Source organism: Mizuhopecten yessoensis, unplaced genomic scaffold (assembly GCF_002113885.1).
Source record: "Mizuhopecten yessoensis strain PY_sf001 unplaced genomic scaffold, ASM211388v2 scaffold6779, whole genome shotgun sequence".
NCBI classification, from domain to species: Eukaryota; Metazoa; Mollusca; class Bivalvia; order Pectinida; family Pectinidae; genus Mizuhopecten; species Mizuhopecten yessoensis.
Genome location: NW_018406720.1, coordinates 1451666 through 1476797, shown reverse-complemented (window position 1 = coordinate 1476797; position 25132 = coordinate 1451666). Strand labels below are relative to the sequence as shown.

The 25132-nt window shown below is 40.1% G+C and overlaps 1 protein-coding gene across 1 annotated transcript in view; it reads left to right on the top strand.

Moving 5' to 3' along the window:
* Positions 1 to 6265: 6265 nt before the first annotated feature.
* LOC110452647 (A disintegrin and metalloproteinase with thrombospondin motifs 9-like) overlaps positions 6266 to 25132 on the top strand; it is a 177184-nt gene continuing 158317 nt past the window's right edge. The window contains exons 1-3 of the mRNA XM_021501288.1: positions 6266 to 6425; positions 6542 to 6882; positions 16024 to 16189. Coding sequence (XP_021356963.1) covers positions 6311 to 6425; positions 6542 to 6882; positions 16024 to 16189 — 622 coding nt within the window. The 5' untranslated portion in view covers positions 6266 to 6310. The remainder of the gene's footprint in view (positions 6426 to 6541; positions 6883 to 16023; positions 16190 to 25132) is intronic.

Genomic DNA, 25132 nt, shown 5'->3' with positions numbered 1-25132 from the left:
CAAACCCTGTTTATACCACACGTCAGCTCTCGGGTCTCGCGGGAACATCGTGGACGCTGGTCGGGAAAGCAAACCTGTGTTTATGCAACATCATTGTCAATTTCCATCAAAGTCGTTTGTGGACAAAATGAATTATTTGTACGTACCACTGGGCCTAGTTTATGTTAGGTGATAAGATAATATTTATGAAGCCCGGCTATTGTAATGACACGTTCGGCTCTATATATGCATGGTACACGGTATGGAATACTCCCGTAATTGTCGGTACGTACGTGTGCTCTGTATCAGGTTCAGAGAGCAAGGCTGCACATTGCGCATGATCGGGCTCATTTAGACCGTTCTATAGGACCGTATTACACCACACAGAATCATACAATTTAACCCGATTCCTCTCTTGTGTCTGTGACTGATAACAAACCCTTTGTTTTATAAGACATGTCATCTGCAATCAAGTCTGCGATTATGTTTATAATTATGTTATTCCAACTTCTCAGTCCTGTTTTCGAACTTTCTTCCGCTCCTATTTCTCGCCGTTTATACGATGTTCTCAATTTGTCATGAAAAAAAAATGATATTTGGTATGTTGGAGACGAAGTGGTCCACAGTTAACTGTTTACGGCTACAATCGCGGATGTTCCCGGCTCCAACCAAACGCTTTTGTTCCGCGAGGACAGATAGCGTGATTTCTTCTAGTATCACGTCAATGAATTCCGTGGAGTACTTCCTGGCTACAGATTCTATAGTGGATTTATTCGAACGGATCCCAAAGGATCACACTGCACCGCCCGGAGACCCGCCATAGGGCCTGGAAACCAGTCGGCCATTTTGCCGAGCAACAGACTTCGGTTCTGATATGGAAAACGTCTATAAAATCATTCTGTTTCCATCTAATATTTTAATATACAACCTTATAGCGGCATACTTTATAGCATTATATAAATCAGCTTTGTTTTCTCAACAAAGATCTGTAAATGACACCAGGTTAATGGGTTTCCATGGTTACACTGGTGTTATTAAAAAAAGAGAACATAAAAACAGCGAGTCTTAATTTGTCTACTGAGTATCACGGATTTAAAAATCGAATTATGGGTGGCGGAGCTGCGTGCAGACTCTACATGTTAATAAAATGTTAGCATCACATAAAGGTCAATATAGAACAAGACGATCATTATATTAGTGTGGTTTTCCTCCTATATGGGAGAGTTGTGATGGAAGTATTTAAAGGGAAGCTAAAAGTTTTGTAGGTTTCAATGAGATTCTAGGACATGAATCAAATATCATCCTGGCAATGAAGTTTCACGTGCGTTTAACATGCACGTATATCTGTTTGTACCCGTGACATGTGTACGTGTAGTATTTCCCACTACCATATACCCCTTATCGACATCTATATCACCCAACCTGTCTACACAGACAGTGACTCTAAGGAAGTCATTATTCAAAGGCAATGACTCAGAAAAGTTACTACATGTGAAGACGATGAATTTAGAGAAGTAGCAAACAGACAAAGACGGTGATTAAAGAATTCACCACATATATAACGACGATGACTCCAGAGAATTCACCTCATATATAACGTCGATGACTCCAGAGAATTCACCTAATATATAACGTCGATGACTCCAGAGAATTCACCTAATATATAACGTCGATGACTCCAGAGAATTAACCTCATATATAACGTCGATGACTCCAGAGACTTCACCTCATATATAACGTCGATGACTCCAGAGACTTCACCTCATATATAACGTCGATGACTCTAGAGAATTCACCTCATATATAACGTCGATGACGGGTTTGGTTTGTCTAAGGACGTGCCAGTTTTTGGAGGTGGATGAAAGCCGGAGTACCCGGAGAAAAAACCCCCCGACTTGCGACCAGTACCTGGCGACTGCCCCACGTAGGTCTCGAAACCGCGACCCAGTTCGAAGACAGGAACATGTCTAATTCCGGTTATACCAATACCCCTTATCGACATCTATATCACCCAACCTGTCTACACAGACAGTGACTCTAAGGAAGCCATTATTCAAAGGCAATGACTCAGAAAAGTTGCTACATGTGAAGACGATAAATTTAGAGAAGTAGCAAACAGACAAAGACGGTGATTAAAGAATTCGCCACATATATAACGACGATGACTCCAGGGAATTCACCACATATATAACGACGATGCCCCCAGAGAATTCACCACATATATAACGTCGATGACTCCAGAGAATTCACCTAATATATAACGTCGATGACTCCAGAGAATTCACCTCATATATAACGTCTATGACTCCAGAGAATTCACCTCATATATAACGTCGAGGACTCCAGAGAATTCACCTCATATATAACGTCGAGGACTCCAGAGAATTCACCTCATATATAACGTCTATGACTCCAGAGAATTCACCTCATATATAACGTCTATGACTCCAGAGAATTCACCTCATATATAACGTCGATGACTCTAGAGAATTCACCTCATATATAACGTCGATGACGGGTTTGGTTTGTCTAAGGACGTGCCAGTTTTTGGAGGTGGATGAAAGCCGGAGTACCCGGAGAAAAAACCCACCGACTCGCGACCAGTACCTGGCGACTGCCCCACGTAGGTCTCGAAACCGCGACCCAGTTCGAAGACAGGAACATGTCTAATTCCGGTTATACCAATACCCCTTATCGACATCTATATCACCCAACCTGTCTACACAGACAGTGACTCTAAGGAAGTCATTATTCAAAGGCAATCACTCAGAAAAGTTACTACATGTGAAGACGATGAATTTAGAGAAGTAGCAAACAGACAAAGACAGTGATTAAAGAATTCACCACATATATAACGACGATGACACCAGAGAATTCACCACATATATAACGACGATGTCTCCAGAGAATTCACCACATATATAACTACGATGACTCCAGAGAATTCACCTCATATATAACGTCGATGACTCTAGAGAATTCACCTCATATATAACGTCGATGACTCTAGAGAATTCACCTCATATATAACGTCGATGACGGGTTTGGTTTGTCTAAGGACGTGCCAGTTTTTGGAGGTGGCGGAAAGCCGGAGTACCCGGAGAAAAAACCCACCGACTCGCGACCAGTACCTGGCGACTGCCCCACGTAGGTCTCGAAACCGCGACCCAGTTCGAAGACAGGAACATGTCTAATTCCGGTTATACCAATACCCCTTATCGACATCTATATCACCCAACCTGTCTCCACAGACAGTGACTCTAAGGAAGTCATTATTCAAAGGCAATGACTCTGAAAAGTTACTACATGTGAGGACGATGAATTTAGAGAAGTAGCAAACAGACAAAGACAGTGATTAAAGAATTCACCACATATATAACGACGATGCCCCCAGAGAATTCACCACATATATAACGTCGATGACTCCAGAGAATTCACCTCATATATAACGTCGATGACGGGTTTGGTTTGTTTAAGGACGTGCCAGTTTTTGGAGGTGGAGGAAAGCCGGAGTACCCGGAGAAAAAACCCACCGACTTGCGACCAGTACCTGGCGACTGCCCCACGTAGGTCTCGAACCCGCGACCCAGTTCGAAGACAGGAACATGTCTAATTCCGGTTATACCATCGAGATCCGTTTCAAATTGGTTCTCACGTCCGTATTCATGTTCGTCTCGAAAGCTTCATTCGTTCTCACAACCGTCCTACGTTTTCACCTGCAGAAAATTTTATCCATATTCGAATCTGTCCCTGACGTCCGTAACCTATCCGTATATGCGAGTCCGTCCCTTCTAATGTCTAGTCCACTACAGTGTGTCCACATGTCCATCCCTTTGTCAGTGGTCATGTCCGTCTCTTCTTAAAGATTGTTCGCGCCAGCCAGGAATATAAAAGGCGCACGCTCAGGACGACAACTGCCGAGTGAGGTCCCTTCGTTTAGAAATTTGCAATTTATGCATACATCTTAAACGGGAACTATTGGTTCGTATTATCTGTATTGTTTCCCATCCGTCGTACCGAGTATAACACTCACACAAGCACTTGTCTAAAATCTAAACGAAGGCTTCGCAATATGAAAGATTTGGATTAGCAAAGACGAAAGAGTTTGTTTAATTGACGAATCAGAAAGTACTAGTTGTTACAGGAGATCCTGTGATATTATCCTTAATGTATCAACGTCTGGTGAATTACACGCGTAAGGAGGAAGGGAAGTAGGAAATAGAGCGCCGAAATGACCAAGAATATCTGAAAGATCGTACGGAACGTCTCCGCAAATTATCAGATATATATTACACTCTGATGAAAGCACGAACAATGTGTGTGCTGTGTATGTAACGAACGTGTACCCAATCACTCCATGTGCTGTGACGTCATCTCCTCTGATGGTATTCGCCGTGTGCACGGCTGGCAGCAACGGATCTATCAGAGGCGCTGTAGTACACGTGTCTAAAAGAAAGAGAATGTTTACGGAAGTGTAAAGCTGGCTTTCGTCATTTTGAAGATGTAGGGGGTCTTGTTGTTGTTCAGGCATATGAAAATTAAACAATGTTATAAACCAGCCGCCGATAGTTAAATTTGACCGGTGACACGTCTCTGAGAGAGACATTTATCAGTAGGGGACGTCATCGGGGATTGCTTGTAGTGTCGTACTCAAGGTATGTGACGTCAGAGTTAGGGAAGATTTATGGTCCTTAACCGACATATAACGTACCCGGACAACTTGTGTATCAATATCGAAGAACATTCAGTACTTAATGATTTCTGGGTGGGTGGCTGAAAGTTCGAGGGTTCTTTTTAATGTTTATATGCTTATTTGTTTGTCATAGTAATTTTCCTGGTATTGTAGTGCTACTTAGCCTTTTGAATATTGATGGGAAGGATATGCAGGCCTGTACCTTTTGCTTTTCGGTTGTTATTAATCCTCTTTTTTACGTTCATTTTTTTAAAGAGGGGACTTGAAATACCCCCCCTCTAGATGAATAGGTATATGCGTACATTTCAGTATGGCTGATTTTTTGGGTATAAGATAGCTTAGTTTCTCCCTATTAACCGCGTTGTTGTAATGTTTGGCTAATAGCCCGATATCGTACAGTTTTCACTATTTAACAGAGGTGATCATTTTTTTCGGTGCCTCCGCCAGGAGTCGAACCCGGGTTCTCTAGCTTACTACTCTTACGCACTGAATGAGCTAAAGAGAAATTCTCCCTAGCCGAGTCGGTAGTTCTAAACGGGTAGTATTGTGTACCAGGAGGACATACTCCCCTTTCCGGAAAGAACCTGTCCCGAATCTTCCAGTTCATTGCGATTCTTTTAAAAGTATCGCTGAGTATTTTTGTGTAAATTTACTGGGTCCCTGCGTGGCCGCCGATGTAGCAGAGGACATAATTTTTCAATGCCTCGCTGGGAGTCGAACTCGTGACCTCTGGTTTACTAGTCTTACTCTCTACCGAATGAGCTAAAAGGAAGCAGCTGTTTTTTTTACCGGGGTGACATTACACTAAGTATTTGGATGTTGATACAAAAGTCCGCTAAAGCTAAAATATAACATGGTATGTGGGGTCGTGGTTGAAAAGCACCTTCCATGTGAACTCTTGTTTACCATCTGTTGCAAACCTAAAGTACAATGACCTAGAGGGTAATGTGTGGTACAGATTTTTTCTTTTCTTCATATTGTCAAATTATCCAACATTTTAAAGCTAGATTCGGTAAAACAATCATCGTAAATAACTTATCAAAACATGAATGTGCTCTCACCACAATAAAGGCTTAAGGCATTCAACGAGTAGGGGTTGTCTCCCCTGTCACACTTTGTGCGAGAATTGAATGCATGCTGTTTTGTGTTAAAGTGTTTCTTAAAACTTACAAACCGCTTCGCTTTGCTATATTGATTAGATGCGTATGGTCAATTGAAAGGAATGAAAATAATAATAAAAATAATCCAACAGTATATTTTCTTCGTGTTTTGTAAGAGGTTTTAAATACTGTGTATTTTTTTTACCATGTGATACTGCTAGTTATACTGAGTAAGTTCAGTCGGATAGCAGTAATCATCTATGTGTATATACTTATAGCAGGTTGTTGCTTACAAGTAGTTCTATATAACAAAAAGGCTAATACACCAGGTTCGTTTCCACATTGCGTGCGAGTACTACACCACTACTGTCGCCTCGCGCCCCGTCTAGGCTCAGGCTAGTTGGCCAATCAGCACTGGGGTGGGCGTGGCTATAAGTTTTCCAAACTAGGTATACTCAAAAAGATGGTAACATAACTTGGATTGTAGTAAGGGGTGTGTAACGGGATGAGAGACCAGGATTGACCATGTGCAATTACGATGGCTGTGGTTGTGCGGTCCAAAATCCGTTTACACTTTCTAATGTTGACATTCTTACCACTTCTGATTCACTGTCGACCACAGACCGAGCAGGACTCCCGGCAAAATCGCCACGGTCAGTACAAATCATTACACCAATTAATAGATTTTATCTTAAAAAACTAATTTCTGCATTATAATTGATTTTTTAAAAATGTTTTGTTAATAATATATTGATTTTATATGTTCCAGGTGTGAAGGCTGAAGGGAAGGAAGTTGTTTACCCCGTTCGTTTGAATGCAGAGAGTGCTAATCAACATGAAATTCACAAAAGGGATATTACATTTAATGCAGATGATCTCAATGAACAAAAAGTCGTGTATATGTTCCCCGCCTATGGAAGGCAATTTTTATTTGACTTGAGTTTTACCAAAGATTTTATTTCGCCTGAAAATGTTTTAGTAGAGAAACATGAGAACAACTACACGTGGAGCGAGGACGGATTTGATGACAGTTTGGAAAAGTGTTTCTATACTGGAACTGTTAATAATGATACTTCCTCCAGGGCTGTGTTCAGCCTATGTGATGGCATGGTAAGTCTATAGGACTATGTCCAGCCTTTCTGATGGCATATAAAGACATAGTATGGCTATATAGGCTGTGTTCAGCCTTTATGATAACATAGGCCGTGTTCAATCTGATGACATGTAAGTCTCGATGGCTGTGTTCAGCCTATATGATGACATAATGTGTCTATATAGGCTGTGTTCAGCCTTAATGATTACATACTATGTCTATATAGGCTGGGTTCAGCCTTAATGTTGAACTCCTATGTCTATATAGGCTGTGTTCAGCCTTAATGTTGACATCCTATATCTATATAGGCTGTGTTCAGCCTTAATGATGACATACTATGTCTATATAGGCTGTGTTCAGCCCTAATGATGACATACTATGTCTATATAGGCTGTGTTCAGCCTTTAAGATAACTTGATATGCCTATATAGGTTGTGTTTAATCTGACGACATGGTAAGTTGATGACTGTATTCAGCCTATCTGATGACATGTACGTCTACATGGTTATGCTCACTCCGATGACAGGATAATTGGGGTTACGTTCAGCCTGTGTGATGACATTAAGTCAATAGATTTTCCTATATATGTAACTCAATAGAGACGTTATACAGACTTGATACTGTAAATGTGGGTCTAGTTTAGATTACTATATACGTAAGTCTATATAGAATAAAGATATACTACATACTTTTACTTATTCGTAAGTCTATATAGACACAGGACGACGTAGTAGGTATAACAAAGATAATCATATAAACTTGATGTGACTTCTTGTAACACGTTTAATGTAACTCAGTTATAAAATTGCAGGCTTCCTCTTAAAATTTTAAATGTAGATAGTATAAACGTTTTCTTTATGACTATTGTACAATCTGCTGTTCCAGCACTACAGTTGTAAATACACGCTATAAAGCTGCCGAGACACTGATACAGCGGTGCTTGGACGTGATTCTGTTTGCCGGGTCAGAAACCCTGGATTTACACCTTACTGTCTGACAGATGGTCGGCTAGCTTGACGAACTGACAAATAAATTCGACCCGTAGAAAACAACGGGAGGGGTCGGACAACATATTTCTGACTTTAACGGTCTAAAATCGGCTTTCCTGATGTCAATTCCCATTTAATAACAATACCCTATGGTCAGATGACGAAAATTCCGCCGCACTTCAGGGTCCTGTCCGGAGAACTGTAATTAGGGTCCGTGACCGCTTTAATACAATCAGAAAAGGAAGCACTAAAAAGGCCGCTTTGCTCCTTTTGACGTCCTGAGTGCAGATTCGGTTGTCCCGGTGCCGTCCGAGTTGAAGCGCCGTGTGGATTTGTCCTTGGTACCGTTCTTGTGAACATTCATGTCGTATCTACACGAACGGCGATTAGCCACGAACTTTGTCTTCTTTGCGTATGAGGTAACGGAATTGTATTTGTTTTGTGTAATCTTCCTCGTGAAACAGTACATCAAAAGCAGGCGATTATAGATTATCATCTATAATCGCCTCGTCCTGGCATCCTCCGATATAGCATTGGTCGGGCACTTGAGGCGGATAGGGGCCGCGAGAACCTTTATCGCACGTATGTATGGATGTATTAAATAGTTAAGTAGTTATAGAACTCGAAGTGTAAATGCGTCTCGTAAGCTGAGTCAGCAGTATTCTATATGGTTTCCTCATAGACACAATATAAACAGAAGTTCACTGATAGCCAGCAGCCCGCGTTACAAACCACCGACTGCCTAAACCGCACGTGCACGTGGGGCAGGTGTATATTCCGATATATATATATATATATACATTATATGATGAATCGTGGATTACCTACATCCATATGAAATGATAACTTTCTAATTTTAGTTTGTATATATACTTTTTGGAAACCCAAAGCTGGTTTATATACGAGTGTAAAATATACTTAGCTGGCCTCGCTCGGCCATACATCGGTAAACCAGCGATCCTTTCCAAATGCGAAATACGTTTGATACGAACAAAGGTTACATGTGCATCCCTGTTAGCGATATGTCTGCACGCGGGAAATCTGCGCGTGATACAGGATAACGTTAGGAACTAATTGCTTTTTCTCTATACTGTCTTACTATAGTCGGTTATTTGTAACCTTACTTAGTCTAATTCACCCGTAAAAAAAAGAGTAGGTAAAACGATTTAACGACGAAACGACGAAACATCGACGGCAAAGAAACGATAAAAACGAGCAGGAAAAAGTTACTATTTTCATTAGTTTCTGCTAGCTAATGTTGAATTCGCATAAAACCTGTGTTTTATATTGCATGTTTAGTGTCGCACGCGACAGTTTGTCGACTGGACACGTGTTATAATTGGCTATACAATGTCAGCATCCAGTTTATGATAGGACTGGCGATTCGTATCTAGTCTACCACTCGTAAATCAAGTTACTAGTATATCTTGAAGGTAGAACAGATAATGGCTACTGTTGTCGTTGTATATTGACGGCCGCTGACCAGTGTTTGTAATATTGTCGGGAGTCACACCCGACGCGGTTGTGGACGGCTACGTCGCCCAGATTTCCTCAGAGTTTGATAATGGGATGCATGTGCTGTTCTCAAAGACAATGGCTAGGTACTTGAGCCCAGCTGATCGAGATGTTTTGAGGTGGTGGAAAGGCAGACTGAACAGTGCAGCCTCCTGCGAGGATGCGTACTATCGGACAATTAAACTGTCAAGACGGCAACGTCGCACTTGATCCTGACCCGAGACCTCGTACAACCGTCGTCACCTCGCTTCGTTCTAGAACCAGACTAATCTGTTCACGACTGTCGTACTCAACTTCCATTCACACTTATAGGATAACTTTCGTTCGTTCCATAACCAAAATACTACTGTCAGATATAATTGTAATGTGACCTTGACAAAAATCCGCTCTAACACAGGAAAACCAGTATAGATAATGTCGGACAGTGGAGGCTACTAATCTCCCGTCATCCGCCAGTGTATTTCGAATTCGCTCCTCGGCGATACAATTCGTGCCAAAATAAATCTGATGCGTGAGTTAGACAGTAAATACACAACAGATGTCATCAACCAGTGGGCCTGTCCGGAGCGGACGGGAAACTGGACTGACCTGACGCTGGACGTTAACGAGCAAAAGACAAACGAGCCTGTCCCGTGTGTGTAGGAGGGATAGAAGGTATAGAGTAGGCCTGGACAGGCGAGACACGACCGGTGACCGTACATACGCCAGCACAGTACCTAATGGGTACTTGGGATACTTGTTACTAAAAAGGGGACTGGAACCTAGCACGGCGCTTACTTGGTAACTAGGGAGGGGACCTGAGACTAGCACGGCGCTTACTTGGTAACTAGGGAGGGTACCTGAGACAAGCACGGCGCGTACTTGATAACTAGGGAGGGGACCTGAGACTAGCACGAAGCTTATTTGGTAACTATGAAGGTGACCTGAGACTAGCACGGCGCTTACTTGGTAACTAGGGAGGGGAACAGAGACTAGCACGGGGCTTATTTGGTAACTATGAAGGGGACCAGAGACTAGCACGGCGCTTACTTGGTAACTAGGGAGGGGAACAGAGACTAGCACGGAGCTTATTTGGTAACTATGAAGGTGACCTGAGACTAGCACGGCGCTTATTTGGTAACTATGAAGGTGACCTGAGACTTGCACGGCGCTTACTTGGTACCTAGGGAGGGGACCTGAGACTATCACGGCGCTTATTTAGTTACAGGGGAGGGGACCTGAGACTATCACGGCGCTTACTTGGTAACTAGGGAGGGGACCTGAGACTAGCACGGCGCTTACATGGTTACTAGGGAGGGGACATGAGACTATCACGGCGCTTACTTGGTAACTAGGGAGGGGACCTGAGACTAGCACGGCGCTTACTTGGTAACTAGGGAGGGGACCTGAGACTATCACGGCGCTTATTTAGTTCTAGGAAAGAGGTTAGAGACTGGTACGGCGCTAGGAAAGTGATTAGAAACTAAAACGGCTCTTACTTAGTACTTGGGAAGGAACTGGACGCTAGCAAGCTGAAGTGTGATATACCGATAGGTATGCATTCACATAATTCCAAGAGATTTTGACGTCAGCGAATCATGGATGTCGAAGAATAAACTTTTCTATTACATGTTGAGCATCTCACCAATGTAACACGTTAAATATCTCAACTTTCGAAACTGATTTCAGTCAAATAATCGAGTTATTGTAACACTGTGTCAGAGCTGAATAAGAGGCTTGGTGCCAAATTCTAACATTATACGTCCTATATGTTGTTGTCAGAAGGTCTGACGTATGTCTTCCTCCTAGTCTCCTTAGCACGTAGGCCTATGTAAAAACTGATCGGCCGAGGTGTGACGCCGCATTTTACACGGGACTTATGAGAGGGAGGAGTTGGGAGGTCATAACCGATATCTTACGAAAGTTGTTACACGTGAGACCTAACTAATTACATGTTGGAGGTACATTATTGCTTTGGGTTACGTCATATCGCGGAACACTAGCAATATCCCGTTGCGATAGAGGAACCATTCCTTGTAAACGGCGAGCAATAAAGCGTACATTGTAAACAGATCTTGGCGTGTCGTCACGGATAGGGGCCGTAAAGACTGCACTTGACGGGCACACTCACCCCAACGTTTATACTTGTTTGTAAATAATTATGTAAGTGACAGTGTTGGTAGGTGTAGACTATTCTTCATAATACCCATGATGACAACTTATTATCAGTAAGGTGTTGCTCCAAACGTTCTTTTGACTTGGCGACGAATGACACCACATACTCCATAGGTAACGGACCTTGGCACGGAGCGTAAACCCAGAGATCGGCTATACGAATAGCCGGTTATAAAACTTTCTGCAATTATTTGCGCAAGGTTAATGCTCCGTGATTGCCACCTTGTAATGCGCTGTCTAGTCGCCGACAACACGCCGTAAAGTGGGCCGATAGGATGAGAGTGATGTAACGGGTAACACACACAGGTGTACTATAATCAGTGTTAGCACCGAGTCGCTGACCAAACACTGGCCAGAACTGACCGATAAGGACAGCACATCGCCAACGGGTCGGTAGTTAGTGACGATCAGACACTGACCATTAGGTAGTAAAGATAACACAAGCATAGCGTGCGGTATTGTGATGGAGGCTGTCAAGTGCCGATGGCACAGTGCGATAGCTCATGTTCAGTCGGTGATGTAAAACTGATGTTCTCGGTGAATACTGTCAAATTCACTAATGCTGTCGATGGCTATCTCAACCCGTTTGTTTATTTGTGTGTGTGTATGTATGTGTGTGTACAATAATACCCTTGCCAATATCGGTATTGTGTCGAGGCCATTGGAACCGTCTAGCTACACCCATTATTACGACCGTCTCCTGGGTTGATCGGTCTGATTATGCCTGCAGAGAAACAGGACTTGTTCATCGCAGAGATCTTTAAAATGATTTTTTATAGTCTCGTTTACAATTCATCCAGTACACACTGCATGCCCTTTTTATTAAAGCCGCAGTGACGTCATATGCTTAATGATTTACGTAGTGTTGGGTTTGAATCAAGTTATCCCTACGCTACAATAACAAGACTTAGCTTCTTCCTACTAATACAGTATTTATTACACGTAGTCCCGAAAAAATATTAGGAAGAAACATTGGCGTTTTGGCCTAGATAGGAATGAGATCAGTGGAGCAATGGTTTGGAGGATAGGCCCGGAGTGTGTTACCTACTGGGAGGGGAGGGGTGACCTGAAATCTAATGCATACCAACACGGCCCTTGTTTACCTACCTGTTTCATCTGCAGATTCTGCTGAATTAAGTCCAGATTTTGTTTAAATGTGGTAAAACCATGTTACAACAAATACTGTTACTATAAGACATCAACACTACATAGCTTATTGCCTGCAGTCCTGTTTGATAACTAACTGATATTATTATAGGGAGGTATGTTTTATGGAATATGAAGACTTGATCAATAGAAACATGATTTTTCAGTTACGAAATGTACAGATAATATCCATTCAAACCATTATGGCCGGTGCTTCAAACCCTCACTCAAAGCTCCCTGAACTGATGGCTGTGAAATGTTCTTATTTGGAGCAGTTTTCCACTAGAACCTTTCTGTACTGAAGACTACATTTCTAGAGTAATTGATAATAGGTGCAACTATCTCTGGAGTTCTATCAAAGAGACTGATAGTACCCTAAGGCTATGACCTATGAGGTCATGACCTTGTATCACAGAGACTGTTAGTACCCTGAGGTCATGACCTTGTATCACAGAGACTGTAAGTACCCTGATGTCATGACCTTGTATCACAGAGGTTGTTAGTACCCTGAGGTCATGACCTTCTATCACAGAGGTTGTTAGTACCCTGGGGTCATGACCTTGAATCACAGAGACTGTTAGTATCCTAAGGTTATGACCTTCAACCACAGTGACAGTTAGTATGTGAGGTCATGACCTTTTTGATATTTTGTGCCGTTTATGTACCATAAACCATAGCTTTGTTTTGTTATCCCTATTCTGTTGACAAGAGTCTGTCTTATAGTCTGTGACCAGGTAGTCAAATTGTTAGAGCAGCTTTTACCTAATGTTCTAGGTTCAAGTCCCAGTGTTACTATATTTGTTCTAGGTTCAAGTCCTAGTGTTACTATCTTTGTTCTAGGTTCAAGTCCCAGTGTGACTATATTTGTACAGGTAAAGTTCTGTTGCCGTCGTTACATTATCAGTTAAGATTTCTACCCTTATTGTTTATATCCATATAAAACCTTTGTTATACCCTTGTCATTGACCTTAACTTTGTTGTACCCTTGACCTTGAACTTACCTTTATGATACCCTTGTCCTTGACCTTACCTGTGTTGTACCCTTGTCCTTGACCTTGTCTGTGTTATACCTTTGTCCTTGACCTTGTCTTTGTAATGCCCTTGTCCTTGACCTTGTCTTTGTTATGCCCTTGTCCTTGACCTTACCTGTGTTGTACCCTTGTCCTTGACCTTGTCTTTGCTAGGTTCAAGTCCTAGTGTTGGACCTTGCCTTTGTTGTACCCTTGTCCTTGACCTTGTCTGTGTTATACCTTTGTCCTTGACCTTGTCTTTGTAATGCCCTTGTCCTTGACCTTGTCTGTGTTATACCTTTGTCCTTGACCTTGTCTTTGTTATGCCCTTGTCCTTGACCTTGTCTTTGTAATACCCTTGTCCTTGACCTTGTCTTTGTAATACCCTTGTCCTTGACCTTGTCTGTGTTATACCTTTGTCCTTGACCTTGTCTTTGTAATGCCCTTGTCCTTGACCTTGTCTGTGTTATACCTTTGTCCTTGACCTTGTCTTTGTTGTACCCTTGTCCTTGACCTTACCTGTGTTGTACCCTTGTCCTTGACCTTGTCTGTGTTATACCTTTGTCCTTGACCTTGTCTTTGTTATGCCCTTGTCCTTGACCTTGTCTGTGTTATACCTTTGTCCTTGACCTTGTCTTTGTTGTACCCTTGTCCTTGACCAAGTCCCAGTGTTACTATAATTGTTCTATGTTCAAGTCCCAGTGTTACTATAATTGTTCTATGTTCAAGTCCTAGTGTTACTATCTTTGTTCTAGGTTCAAGTCTCAGTGTTACTATTTTTGTTCTAGGTTCAAGTCATAGTGTTACTATATTTGTTGTAGGTTCAAGTCCCAGTGTGACTATATTTGTTCTAGGTTAAATTCCCATTGTTACTATATTTGTTCTAGGGTGAAGTCACAGTGTTACTATATTTGTTTTAGGTTCAAGTCCTAGTGTTGGACCTTGCCTTTGTTGTACCCTTGTCCTTGACCTTAACTTTGTTGTACCCTTGACCTTGAACTTACCTTTATTATACCCTTGTCCTTGACCTTGTCTTTGTAATGCCCTTGTCCTTGACCTTGTCTGTGTTATACCTTTGTCCTTGACCTTGTCTTTGTAATGCCCTTGTCCTTGACCTTACCTGTGTTGTACCCTTGTCCTTGACCTTACCTGTGTTGTACCCTTGTCCTTGACCTTGTCTGTGTTATACCTTTGTCCTTGACCTTGTCTTTGTAATGCCCTTGTCCTTGACCTTGTCTTTGTTATGCCCTTGTCCTTGACCTTGTCTTTGTTATGCCCTTGTCCTTGACCTTGTCTGTGTTATACCTTAGTATCCTAAGGTTATGACCTTCAACCACAGAGACAGTTAGTATGTGAGGTCATGACCTTTTTGATATTTTCTGCCGTTTATGTACCATAAACCATAGCTTTGTTTTGTTATCCCTATTCTGTTGACAAGAGTATGTCTTATAGTCTGTGACCAGGTAGTCAAATTTTTAGAGCAGCTTTTACCTAATGTTCTAGATTCAAGTCCCAGTGTTACTATAATTGTTCTATGTTCAAGTCCCAGTGTTACCATATTTGTTCTAGGTTCAAGTCCCAGTGTTACTATATTTGTACAGGTAAAGTTCTGTTGTAGTCGTTACATTATCAGTTAAGATTTCTACCCTTATTGTTTATATCCATATAAAACCTTTGTTATACCCTTGTCATTGACCTTAACTTTGTTGTACCCTTGACCTTGAACTTACCTTTATTATACCCTTGTCCTTGACCTTAACTTTGTAGTATCCTTGACCTTAACTTTGTTGTACCCTTGTGTTACTATATTTGTTCTAGGTTCAAGTCCTAGTGTTACTATATTTGTTCTAGGTTCAAGTCCTAGTGTTGGACCTTGCCTTTGTTGTACCCTTGTCATTGACCTTGTCTTTGTTGTACCCTTGTCCTTGACCTTACCTGTGTTGTACCCTTGTCCTTGACCTTACCTGTGTTGTACCCTTGTCCTTGACCTTACCTTTGTTGTACCCTTGTCCTTGACCTTACCTGTGTTGTACCCTTGACCTTACCTTTGTTGTACCCTTATCATTGACTGTACCTTTGTTATACCCTTGTCCTTGACCTTGTCTTTGTTATACCCTTGTCCTTGACCTTGTCTTTGTTATACCCTTGTCCTTGACCTTGTCTTTGTAATACCCTTGTCCTTGACCTTGTCTGTGTTATACCTTTGTCCTTGACCTTGTCTTTGTTGTACCCTTGTCCTTGACCTTGTCTTTGTTATACCCTTGTCCTTGACCTTGTCTTTGTTATACCCTTGTCCTTGACCTTACCTTTGTTATATTTTGACCTTTTGTGTTTTCTGTTTCAGTCAGGTATGTTTGACATGCAGGGAGAGAGGTATACCTTGGAGCCGTGCTCTACAGATGATCCGAGCTATAAGTCTGGAAATAACAGCGATATCAAACCTCACTTCATTTATAAACATTCTTCATCATTTAAAAAAGATGCAGATGAATCTCATTGTGCAGTTAAAGGTAAGTCAAGCAAGTCGTTGTAACCAATGTTGTCCAATCACAGTACAGCATAGATATGTATCATCCAATCACAGTACAGCATAGATATGTATCATCCAATCACAGTACAGCATAGATATGTATCATCCAATCACAGTACAGCATAGATATGTATCATCCAATCACAGTACAGCATAGATATGTATCATCCAATCACAGTACAGCATAGATATGTATCATCCAATCACAGTACAGCATAGATATGTATCATCCAATCACAGTACAGCATAGATATGTATCATCCAATCACAGTACAGCATAGATATGTATCATCCAATCACAGTACAGCATAGATATATATCATCCAATCACATTACAGTATATACATGTTTTTATATCTACAAATCAAGTTACAGTTTATATATAATTATATGTATCTTCTAATCACATTACAGCCTATCTGTATCTACCAGTCACAGATTTTCATATTTGAAATTACAGTACAGCATACAGCATAGCTATCCAATCACAGTACAACATACATTTTTCCACCAATCATAATGCAGCTTATATATCCAATTAAGTTATAGCATTTATAATTCTACCAATCCCAGTACAGCATACAAGTTTTACATTTCTGTGGCCAATAGAAATATATCTAAGCATATTCTTTGTAAAGGTTGAAAGCATAGCTTTCACATATAACAGGAAAACATGGTAGACATATGTCCTGTAGGGTTTAGTGGAAACCAAGTAAACCTGTATTCTCTTATTGGTAAAATTTTTTTAAAATGTAGAAGTCCAGGTGTTGACCTGTTTTTGTCAACACTTCTTATCAATATAAAATTGAAACATTATCAAACTTGACTGCTTTTATTCAGTCCAAAATGCAATTTTAATGATAATCAATGTAAACGACATATTTTCCTCAAAGGAAATTAATATCTGGTAGCACTTATTGATTCATAGGTAAACTATTTCAAATAATACTTTCATGTAAAACGAGACGGTTAGAATGCATAGAAAACAATGACATGGGTAAAGGCTAGTGAAGTAGGGCACAGGTGACTGAACAGATCTCTTTGTGGCTTTTTGCTGCAGTTTTCCATTTTCGGTGTCGTGCAGTGAAAATATGTAATTTGAAGCTGAGTTTTTGTGTTTTAGAATAAAATGTGTACATGAATAACTGATAAGTTTACATGTACAACAAAACAGATTTAAGATCAAAAGGTATGAAATGATGGTGTTTGATTTCCTTTGACCACTGTTAATACAGTTTAATTGGATTTTGTACAAAATATCATTAAGATGCCTCAGTATGTTTTTAGGCCTCATACAGATAGCCATGTGTTCCCTGAGGAAAGCCTACCAAGTGTAAATGGACTAGGTGATAGAATATGTACGTTTCTACAATAACTATCTTAATAGGGCAATACAAATCTCATAAACTGTAATTGTTTGGAGAATTAAAGGGCATTATGATGGCTCACACAATGTCATAAACCACAGGGTGTCGCTGTGCTTTAAGCTAGGTACAGGTTAGTCAACCGTGAACGCTTAGCGATATCTGATCATTAATATGTTTATAGAGAGTGTGATTATCCACATGGAATTCAGTGTACCGGAGTCACCTATGATCATGATAGTCAGATTATACATGTAAATTTACTATTGGACATTGTTTTTTAAAAATGAAAATACTTGCATTGGTGTGGTTAAGTTGTCAAATTAGGAAAGAACATTTGACTAAGTTGTGGTTGGCACCATTGGTTGAACATCCATTACAAGGTGCCTTGTTGTCTTAGTGAAAGGGATAGAGCTTATTTGTGACTACTAACACTGGTCAAATGTCCACATCAAAATACAATGTGACGATTATCTGGGAGAAGTATAGAGCCGGGTTGTGACTTGTACCATTGGTCAACTGGCCAGCTCCAACACCTGTCCCCTACTGGAGCAGGTCCCCACCACTGGGAGTTAAGTACACAGGGTAACCACCATAGAGAATTTCTTGGTGTATGGACAGGCTTTACCTTGTGTTCAGACTGACCACAGTCAGATCCTATATGGGAAAGTTTAAACCACAATAAGACATGAAAATTGTTGTACCAACACCATAACCTTAGTCACCTTTCTGTTTCTGTTGCCGCAAAATATACATCACAAAATAGTAAACCACCGGAAGTACCCCTAGAATGAGCTGCATAATGTACACAAAATGTACATCACAAAATGTACACAAAATGTACATCACATAATGTACACAAAATGTACATCACAACATGTACACAAAATGTACACAAAATGTACACAAAAAATGTACATCACAAAATGTACACAAAATGTACATCACAAAATGTACCAAAAATAGTATACAAAATAGTACACCACCGGATGTACCCCTAGATTGAACTGCATAATGTACACAAAATGTACATCACAAAATGTACACACAAAATGTACATCACAAAATTTACATCACAGAATTTACACAATACATGATACAAAATCTATGTCTCTGAATGTATCAACATAAATAAAATGTACCACAGAATATACAATAAAATATACAGACATATACCCTACAGAATGTATTATGTTTTTACCTTATTTGACTTATTGATAGGTATTTTAATTGACCTTATTTTCACTAATTGATAGGTGTTTTAATTAACCTTATTTGACTAATTGTTTCTTGATGGTAATACCTGTACATTGTCATATAAAGGACCACCCCAAAGTACAATGCTATATTTATGCAGCACAATGCGTTTGTAACTGGTGACCTGTTTGTCGAGGTAGGAGGTTGTCAAGCCCTATTAAGGAACCAAACAACCAGACAGGGTTATACCCTAGGAAAGAAAAGATACATCAATGTTCTCTTTATTTAATCAAATCGAAATTTCAATTCACAAAATACATTTTTCGCTTTCAAAATAAATTCATTTGATGCCAAGGAGAAAAATTGATTGAGTTTGTTAATTTGACCCGAAAGAGTGTGTGTTGAACAAAAGGGAAAATAGTAAATTGGTAAAAAGGTTTTACTTTGATGTTCATGTGCAAAATAGTCATGAAGTGATTGCATTATTGGTGATCAGCCAGGTGAACTTTAAATACACTTCTAGTAAATTGATTGTGTTTTACTGTAATGGTAAGGCATACACTTCTAGTAAATTGATTGTGTTTTACTGTAATGGTAAGGCATATTCGGTCAAGATGAATGTCCTAACTGGTGTGTGGATATAACTGACCAGTCCAGGTGATTCACTGACCTTAGCTGGTCAGCATTAAGATGCTATGGGCTTTTACCTGTCTATACTCTCTGTATCATGGTGTTACTAAAACACACGAGCTCAGCTAACTATACAGTTGACATTTAATAGTAGAAACCTTTTAACATTAATTCATAATTAATTTTGTCTTAAAAACACCAAGAGGAAAGCTGACCTATTTTAAATAGGTTAAGTGTATTGTTTTCTAATTGATTTAAGTTTTTTTTCAATTATAAAGTGTGGTTTAATTGACCTGGTGTAACAGAGTGCTCTATAGGCTGTGGTTTGTCAACACATCACACTCCTATTGTACTAGACCCCCAACGAAGCACAACACAATTCATGTATATATATAAATATGTATTTATTATGTTCTACTGTTGACACCTGTGTCTGATCTAGGGTCGTCCTACCTCTATCAGGATGAATGCAAAATACACAAATTATTGAAATACATTTGTAATATATTGACTTCTCACAAACAAAAACCTTGCAATCCATTACTATATATATTATATGGCAAACATTATACTTTACTCAGTGTCATACTATGTTATACATAGTTATATAGTGTCATACTATGTTATACATAGTTATATAGTGTCATACTATGTTATACATAGTTATATAGTGTCATACTATGTTATACATAGTTATATAGTGTCATACTATGTTATACATAGTTATATAGTGTCATACTATGTTATACATAGTTATATAGTGTCATACTATGTTATACATAGTTATATAGTGTCATACTATGTTATACATAGTTATATAGTGTCATACTATGTTATACATAGTTATATAGTGTCATACTATGTTATACATAGTTATATAGTGTCATACTATGTTATACATAGTTATATAGTGTCATACTATGTTATACATAGTTATATAGTGTCATACTATGTTATACATAGTTATATAGTGTCATACTATGTTATACATAGTTATATAGTGTCATACTATGTTATACATAGTTATATAGTGTCATACTATGTTATACATAGTTATATAGTGTCATACTATGTTATACATAGTTATATAGTGTCATACTATGTTATACATAGTTATATAGTGTCATACTATGTTATACATAGTTATATAGTGTCATACTATGTTATACATAGTTATATAGTGTCATACTATGTTATACATAGTTATATAGTGTCATACTATGTTATACATAGTTATACACTGTCATACTATGTTATACATTGTCATATAGTAAAGTGCTTTGCTATACATTGTCGTACATTGCAATTGAAATACATCAAGAGTCAGACTTTGTTATACATTTCATATATTGACATACATTGACATTGTTATACATTGTTGTACATATTGCAATACAATGTAATATAACAAACAAAATGTATAATTTACATTGTTATAAAACAAAGTGAGATTCATTTGTACTGACATTGTTATAAAAGGTAACCCTGGGCTGGTGTCAGGGTGTGATTGTTTTAAAAGGTAACCCTGGGCTGGTGTCTGGGTGTGATTGTTATAAAAGGTAACCCTGGGCTGGTGTCTGGGTGATATTGTTATAAAAGGTAACCCTGGGCTGGTGTCTGGGTGTGATTGTTATAAAAGGTACCCCTGGGCTGATGTCTGGGTGTGATTGTTATAAAAGGTAACCCTGCACTGATGTATGGGTGTGATTGTTATAAAAGGTAGCCCTGGGCTGGTGTCTGGGTGTGATTGTTATAAAAGGTAGCCCTGGGCTGATGTCTGGGTGTGATTGTTATAAAAGGTAACCCTGTGCTGATGTCTGGGGGTGATTGTTATAAAAGGTAACCCAGGGCTGGTGTCTGGGGGGGATTGTTATAAAAGGTAACCCTGCACTGATGTATGGGTGGGATTGTTATAAAAGGTAACCCTGGGCTGATGTCTGAGTGTGATTGTTATAAAAGGTAACCCTTGGCTGGTGTCTGGGTGTGATTGTTATAAAAGGTAACCCTGCACTGATGTATGGGTGTGATTGTTATAAAAGGTAACCCTGGGCTGATGTCTGGGTGTGATTGTTATAAAAGGTAACCCAGGGCTGGTGTCTGGGTGTGATTGTTATAAAAGGTAACCCTGGGCTGGTGTCTGGGTGTGATTGTTATAAAAGGTAACCCTGGGCTGATGTCTGGGGACGATTGTTATAAAAGGTAATACTGGGCTGGTGTCTGGGTGTGATTGTAATAAAAGGTAACCCTGGGCTGGTGTCTGGGGGTGTTGATGTGTAAATGCTGACTAAGGCAGGGTCACATACTTACATGCTTGTATGTAGGAAAACACATTGTTGATCAGACAAGTAATTACTGGAGACATTAACAATTACCAAGGCGAGCAGAGGCACCCACAGTCATAACTCTAGAATGTGGCTGCAGGGAGCCATGTACTCTACATTTAGGTACCACATTATTTTCTGTGAGTCCCGGTCTACAGACAGGTGTGTAAAGTATGTCTGTGTGTCTACAGACAGGTGTGAAAAGTATGTCTGTGTGTCCAAAGTCAGGTGTGTAAAATATATCTGTGTGTCTACAATCTGTGAGTCTACAGTCTGTGAGTCTACAATCTGTGAGTCATCAGTCTGTGAGTCTACAGTCTGTGAGTCTACAGTCTGTGAGTCTACAGTCTGTGAGTCTACAGTCTCTAAGTCTACAGTCTGTGAGTCTACAATCTCTAAGTCTACAGTCTGTGAGTCTACAGTCTCTAAGTCTACAGTCTGTGAGTCTACAGTCTTTAAGTCTACAGTCTGTGAGTCATCAGTCTCTAAGTCTACAGTCTGTGAGTCTACAGTCTTTAAGTCTACAATCTGTGAGTCTACAGTCTTGAAGTCTACAGTCTTTAAGTCTACAGTCTGTGAGTCTACAATCTGTGAGTCTACAGTCTTTAAGTCTACAGTCTGTTAGTCTACAGTCTTTAAGTCTACAGTCTGTGAGTCTACTACAGTCTGTGAGTCTACAGTCTCTAAGTCTACAGTCTGTTAGTCTACAATCTCTAAGTCTACAGTCTGTGAGTCTACAGTCTCTAAGTCTACAGTCTGTTGAGTCTACAGTCTTTAAGTCTACAGTCTGTCTACAGACAGGTGTGTAAAGTATGTCTGTGTGTTTACAGACAGGTGTGTAAAGTATGTCTGTGTGTCTACAGACAGGTGTGAAAACTATGTCTGTGTGTCCAAAGTCAGGTGTGTAAAATATATCTGTGTGTCTACAATCTGTGAGTCTACAGTCTGTGAGTCTACAATCTGTGAGTCATAAGTCTGTGAGTCTACAGTCTGTGAGTCTACAGTCTTTAAGTCTTCAGTCTGTGAGTCTACAGTCTTTAAGTCTACAGGCTGTGAGTCTACAGTCTTTAAGTCATCAGTCTGTGAGTCTACAGTCTTTAAGTCTACAGTCTGTTAGTCTACAGTCTTTAAGTCTACAGTCTGTGAGTCTACAGTCTTTGAGTCTACAGTCTGTGAGTCATCAGTCTCTAAGTCTACAGTCTGTGAGTCTACAGTCTCTAAGTCTACAGTCTGTAAGTCTACAGTCTTTAAGTCTACAATCTGTGAGTCTACAGTCTTTAAGTCTACAGTCTTTAAGTCTACAGTCTGTGAGTCTACTACAGTCTGTGAGTCTACAGTCTCTAAGTCTACTGAGTCTACAGTCTTTAAGTCTACAGTCTGTAAGTCTACAGCTTTTAGGTCTGCAGTCTTTGAGTCTACAGTCTTTAAGTCTACAGTCGGTCTACAGACAGGTGTGTAAAGTATGTCTGTGTGTTTACAGACAGGTGTGTAAAGTATGTCTGTGTGTTTACAGACAGGTGTGTAAAGTATGTCTGTGTGTCTACAGACAGGTGTGAAAAGTATGTCTGTGTGTCCAAAGTCAGGTGTGTAAAATATATCTGTGTGTCTACAATCTGTGAGTCTACAGTCTGTGAGTCTACAGTCTTTAAGTCTACAGTCTGCGAGTCTACAGTCTTTAAGTCTACAGTCTGTGAATCTACAGTCTTTAAGTCTACAGTCTGTAAGTCTACAGCTTTTAGGTCTGCAGTCTTTGAGTCTACAGTCTTTAAGTCTACAGTCGGTCTACAGACAGGTGTGTAAAGTATGTCTGTGTGTTTACAGACAGGTGTGTAAAGTATGTCTGTGTGTCTACAGACAGGTGTGAAAAGTATGTCTGTGTGTCCAAAGTCAGGTGTGTAAAATATATCTGTGTGTCTACAATCTGTGAGTCTACAGTCTGTGAGTCTACAATCTGTGAGTCTACAGTCTTTAAGTCTACAGTCTGCGAGTCTACAGTCTTTAAGTCTACAGTCTGTGAGTCTACAGTCTCTAAGTCTACAGTCTGTAAGTCTACAGTCTTTAAGTCTACAGTCTGTGAGTCTACAGTCTTTAAGTCTACAGTCTGTAAGTCTACAGCTTTTAAGTCTGCAGTCTTTGAGTCTACAGTCTTTAAGTCTACAGTCTGTGAGTCTACAGTCTTTAAGTCATCAGTCTGTGAGTCTACAGTCTTCAAGTCTACAGTCTGTGAGTCTACAGTCTTTAAGTCTACAGTCTGTGAGTCTACAGTCTCTAAGTCTACAGTCTGTGAGTCTACAATCTTTAAGTCTACAGTCTGTGAGTCTACAGTCTCTAAGTCTACAGTCTCTGAGTCTACAGTCTTTAAGTCTACAGTCTGTGAGTCTACAGTCTGTGAGTCATCAGTCTGTGAGTCTACAGTCTTCAAGTCTACAGTCTGTGAGTCTACAGTCTTTATGTCTTCAGTGTGTGTGTCTACAGCTTTCAGTGTTTGATACATTTTTTTTTGGATTTGACTGGCGGATGTTCATTACACAGAGATCAAATAAGGCCTGAACTATTGCAGTATCAAAACCAATCAGAGTCATCAATTAGACCCATATATATCTGTGTCCCTACTACCGACACACATTCTATTGTCAGCGGAATCATGGATGAATTAATTCGGGGACCTGTTCAAAAGAAATCTCAGGCTATTGGTAGATGTACATAGAATATCGTGTGTTAGGGTGATGATCTCATTGTCTATAGAGACAGCACTGGGTGGCTGATCTCCCCGGGGTGACTACACGTACACTTTGTTTGAAGTATAATATGGTAGAATGGCAGTCTGTCTCCAACATCAAACACCAGCCAATGACAACAAAAATGTAGAATGTTACAGGCACTTGGATGTCAGTGCTCGTTAAGTATTGAGATATGAGCTTGCCTATTGAATGCTTCGTTACATTACAATATTTTGGCTAAATCTATTGTAGAATTTCACGGTGTTCTGCCTTAGCACCACTTAGTACATTAATGGGGTAGATATGTAGAACCTATATGGTGGAGATAAGTTGCCCATTATAAAGTTTGGCACATGTGTGTGTAGGTAGGCCGACTGGGCTGGGTTGACCCCCTTGTTTCTGTCATACAGCGCCACATCCCTTTGTCCTTGTCTTCAGTCTGTCTGACATCTTATCAGAGCTCGCTGGGTCCCTATAAGAACCAATCAACACCAATTTAAATGATATCTTACCCACTGTTTTGCTGTTGACAGTTGTGGAATTTTAATCAGATTTATGACAGTTTATTATCCCCGGCCAATGAAGCTTGAGTTAGACTGTGACATCATTTCCAGGTGGGACAGTTCTCTGTAATCTCTACCCGTGGAAGTGGCCGATTGATGGAATTGCTCATCTCCAAGCCCCCCCCCCC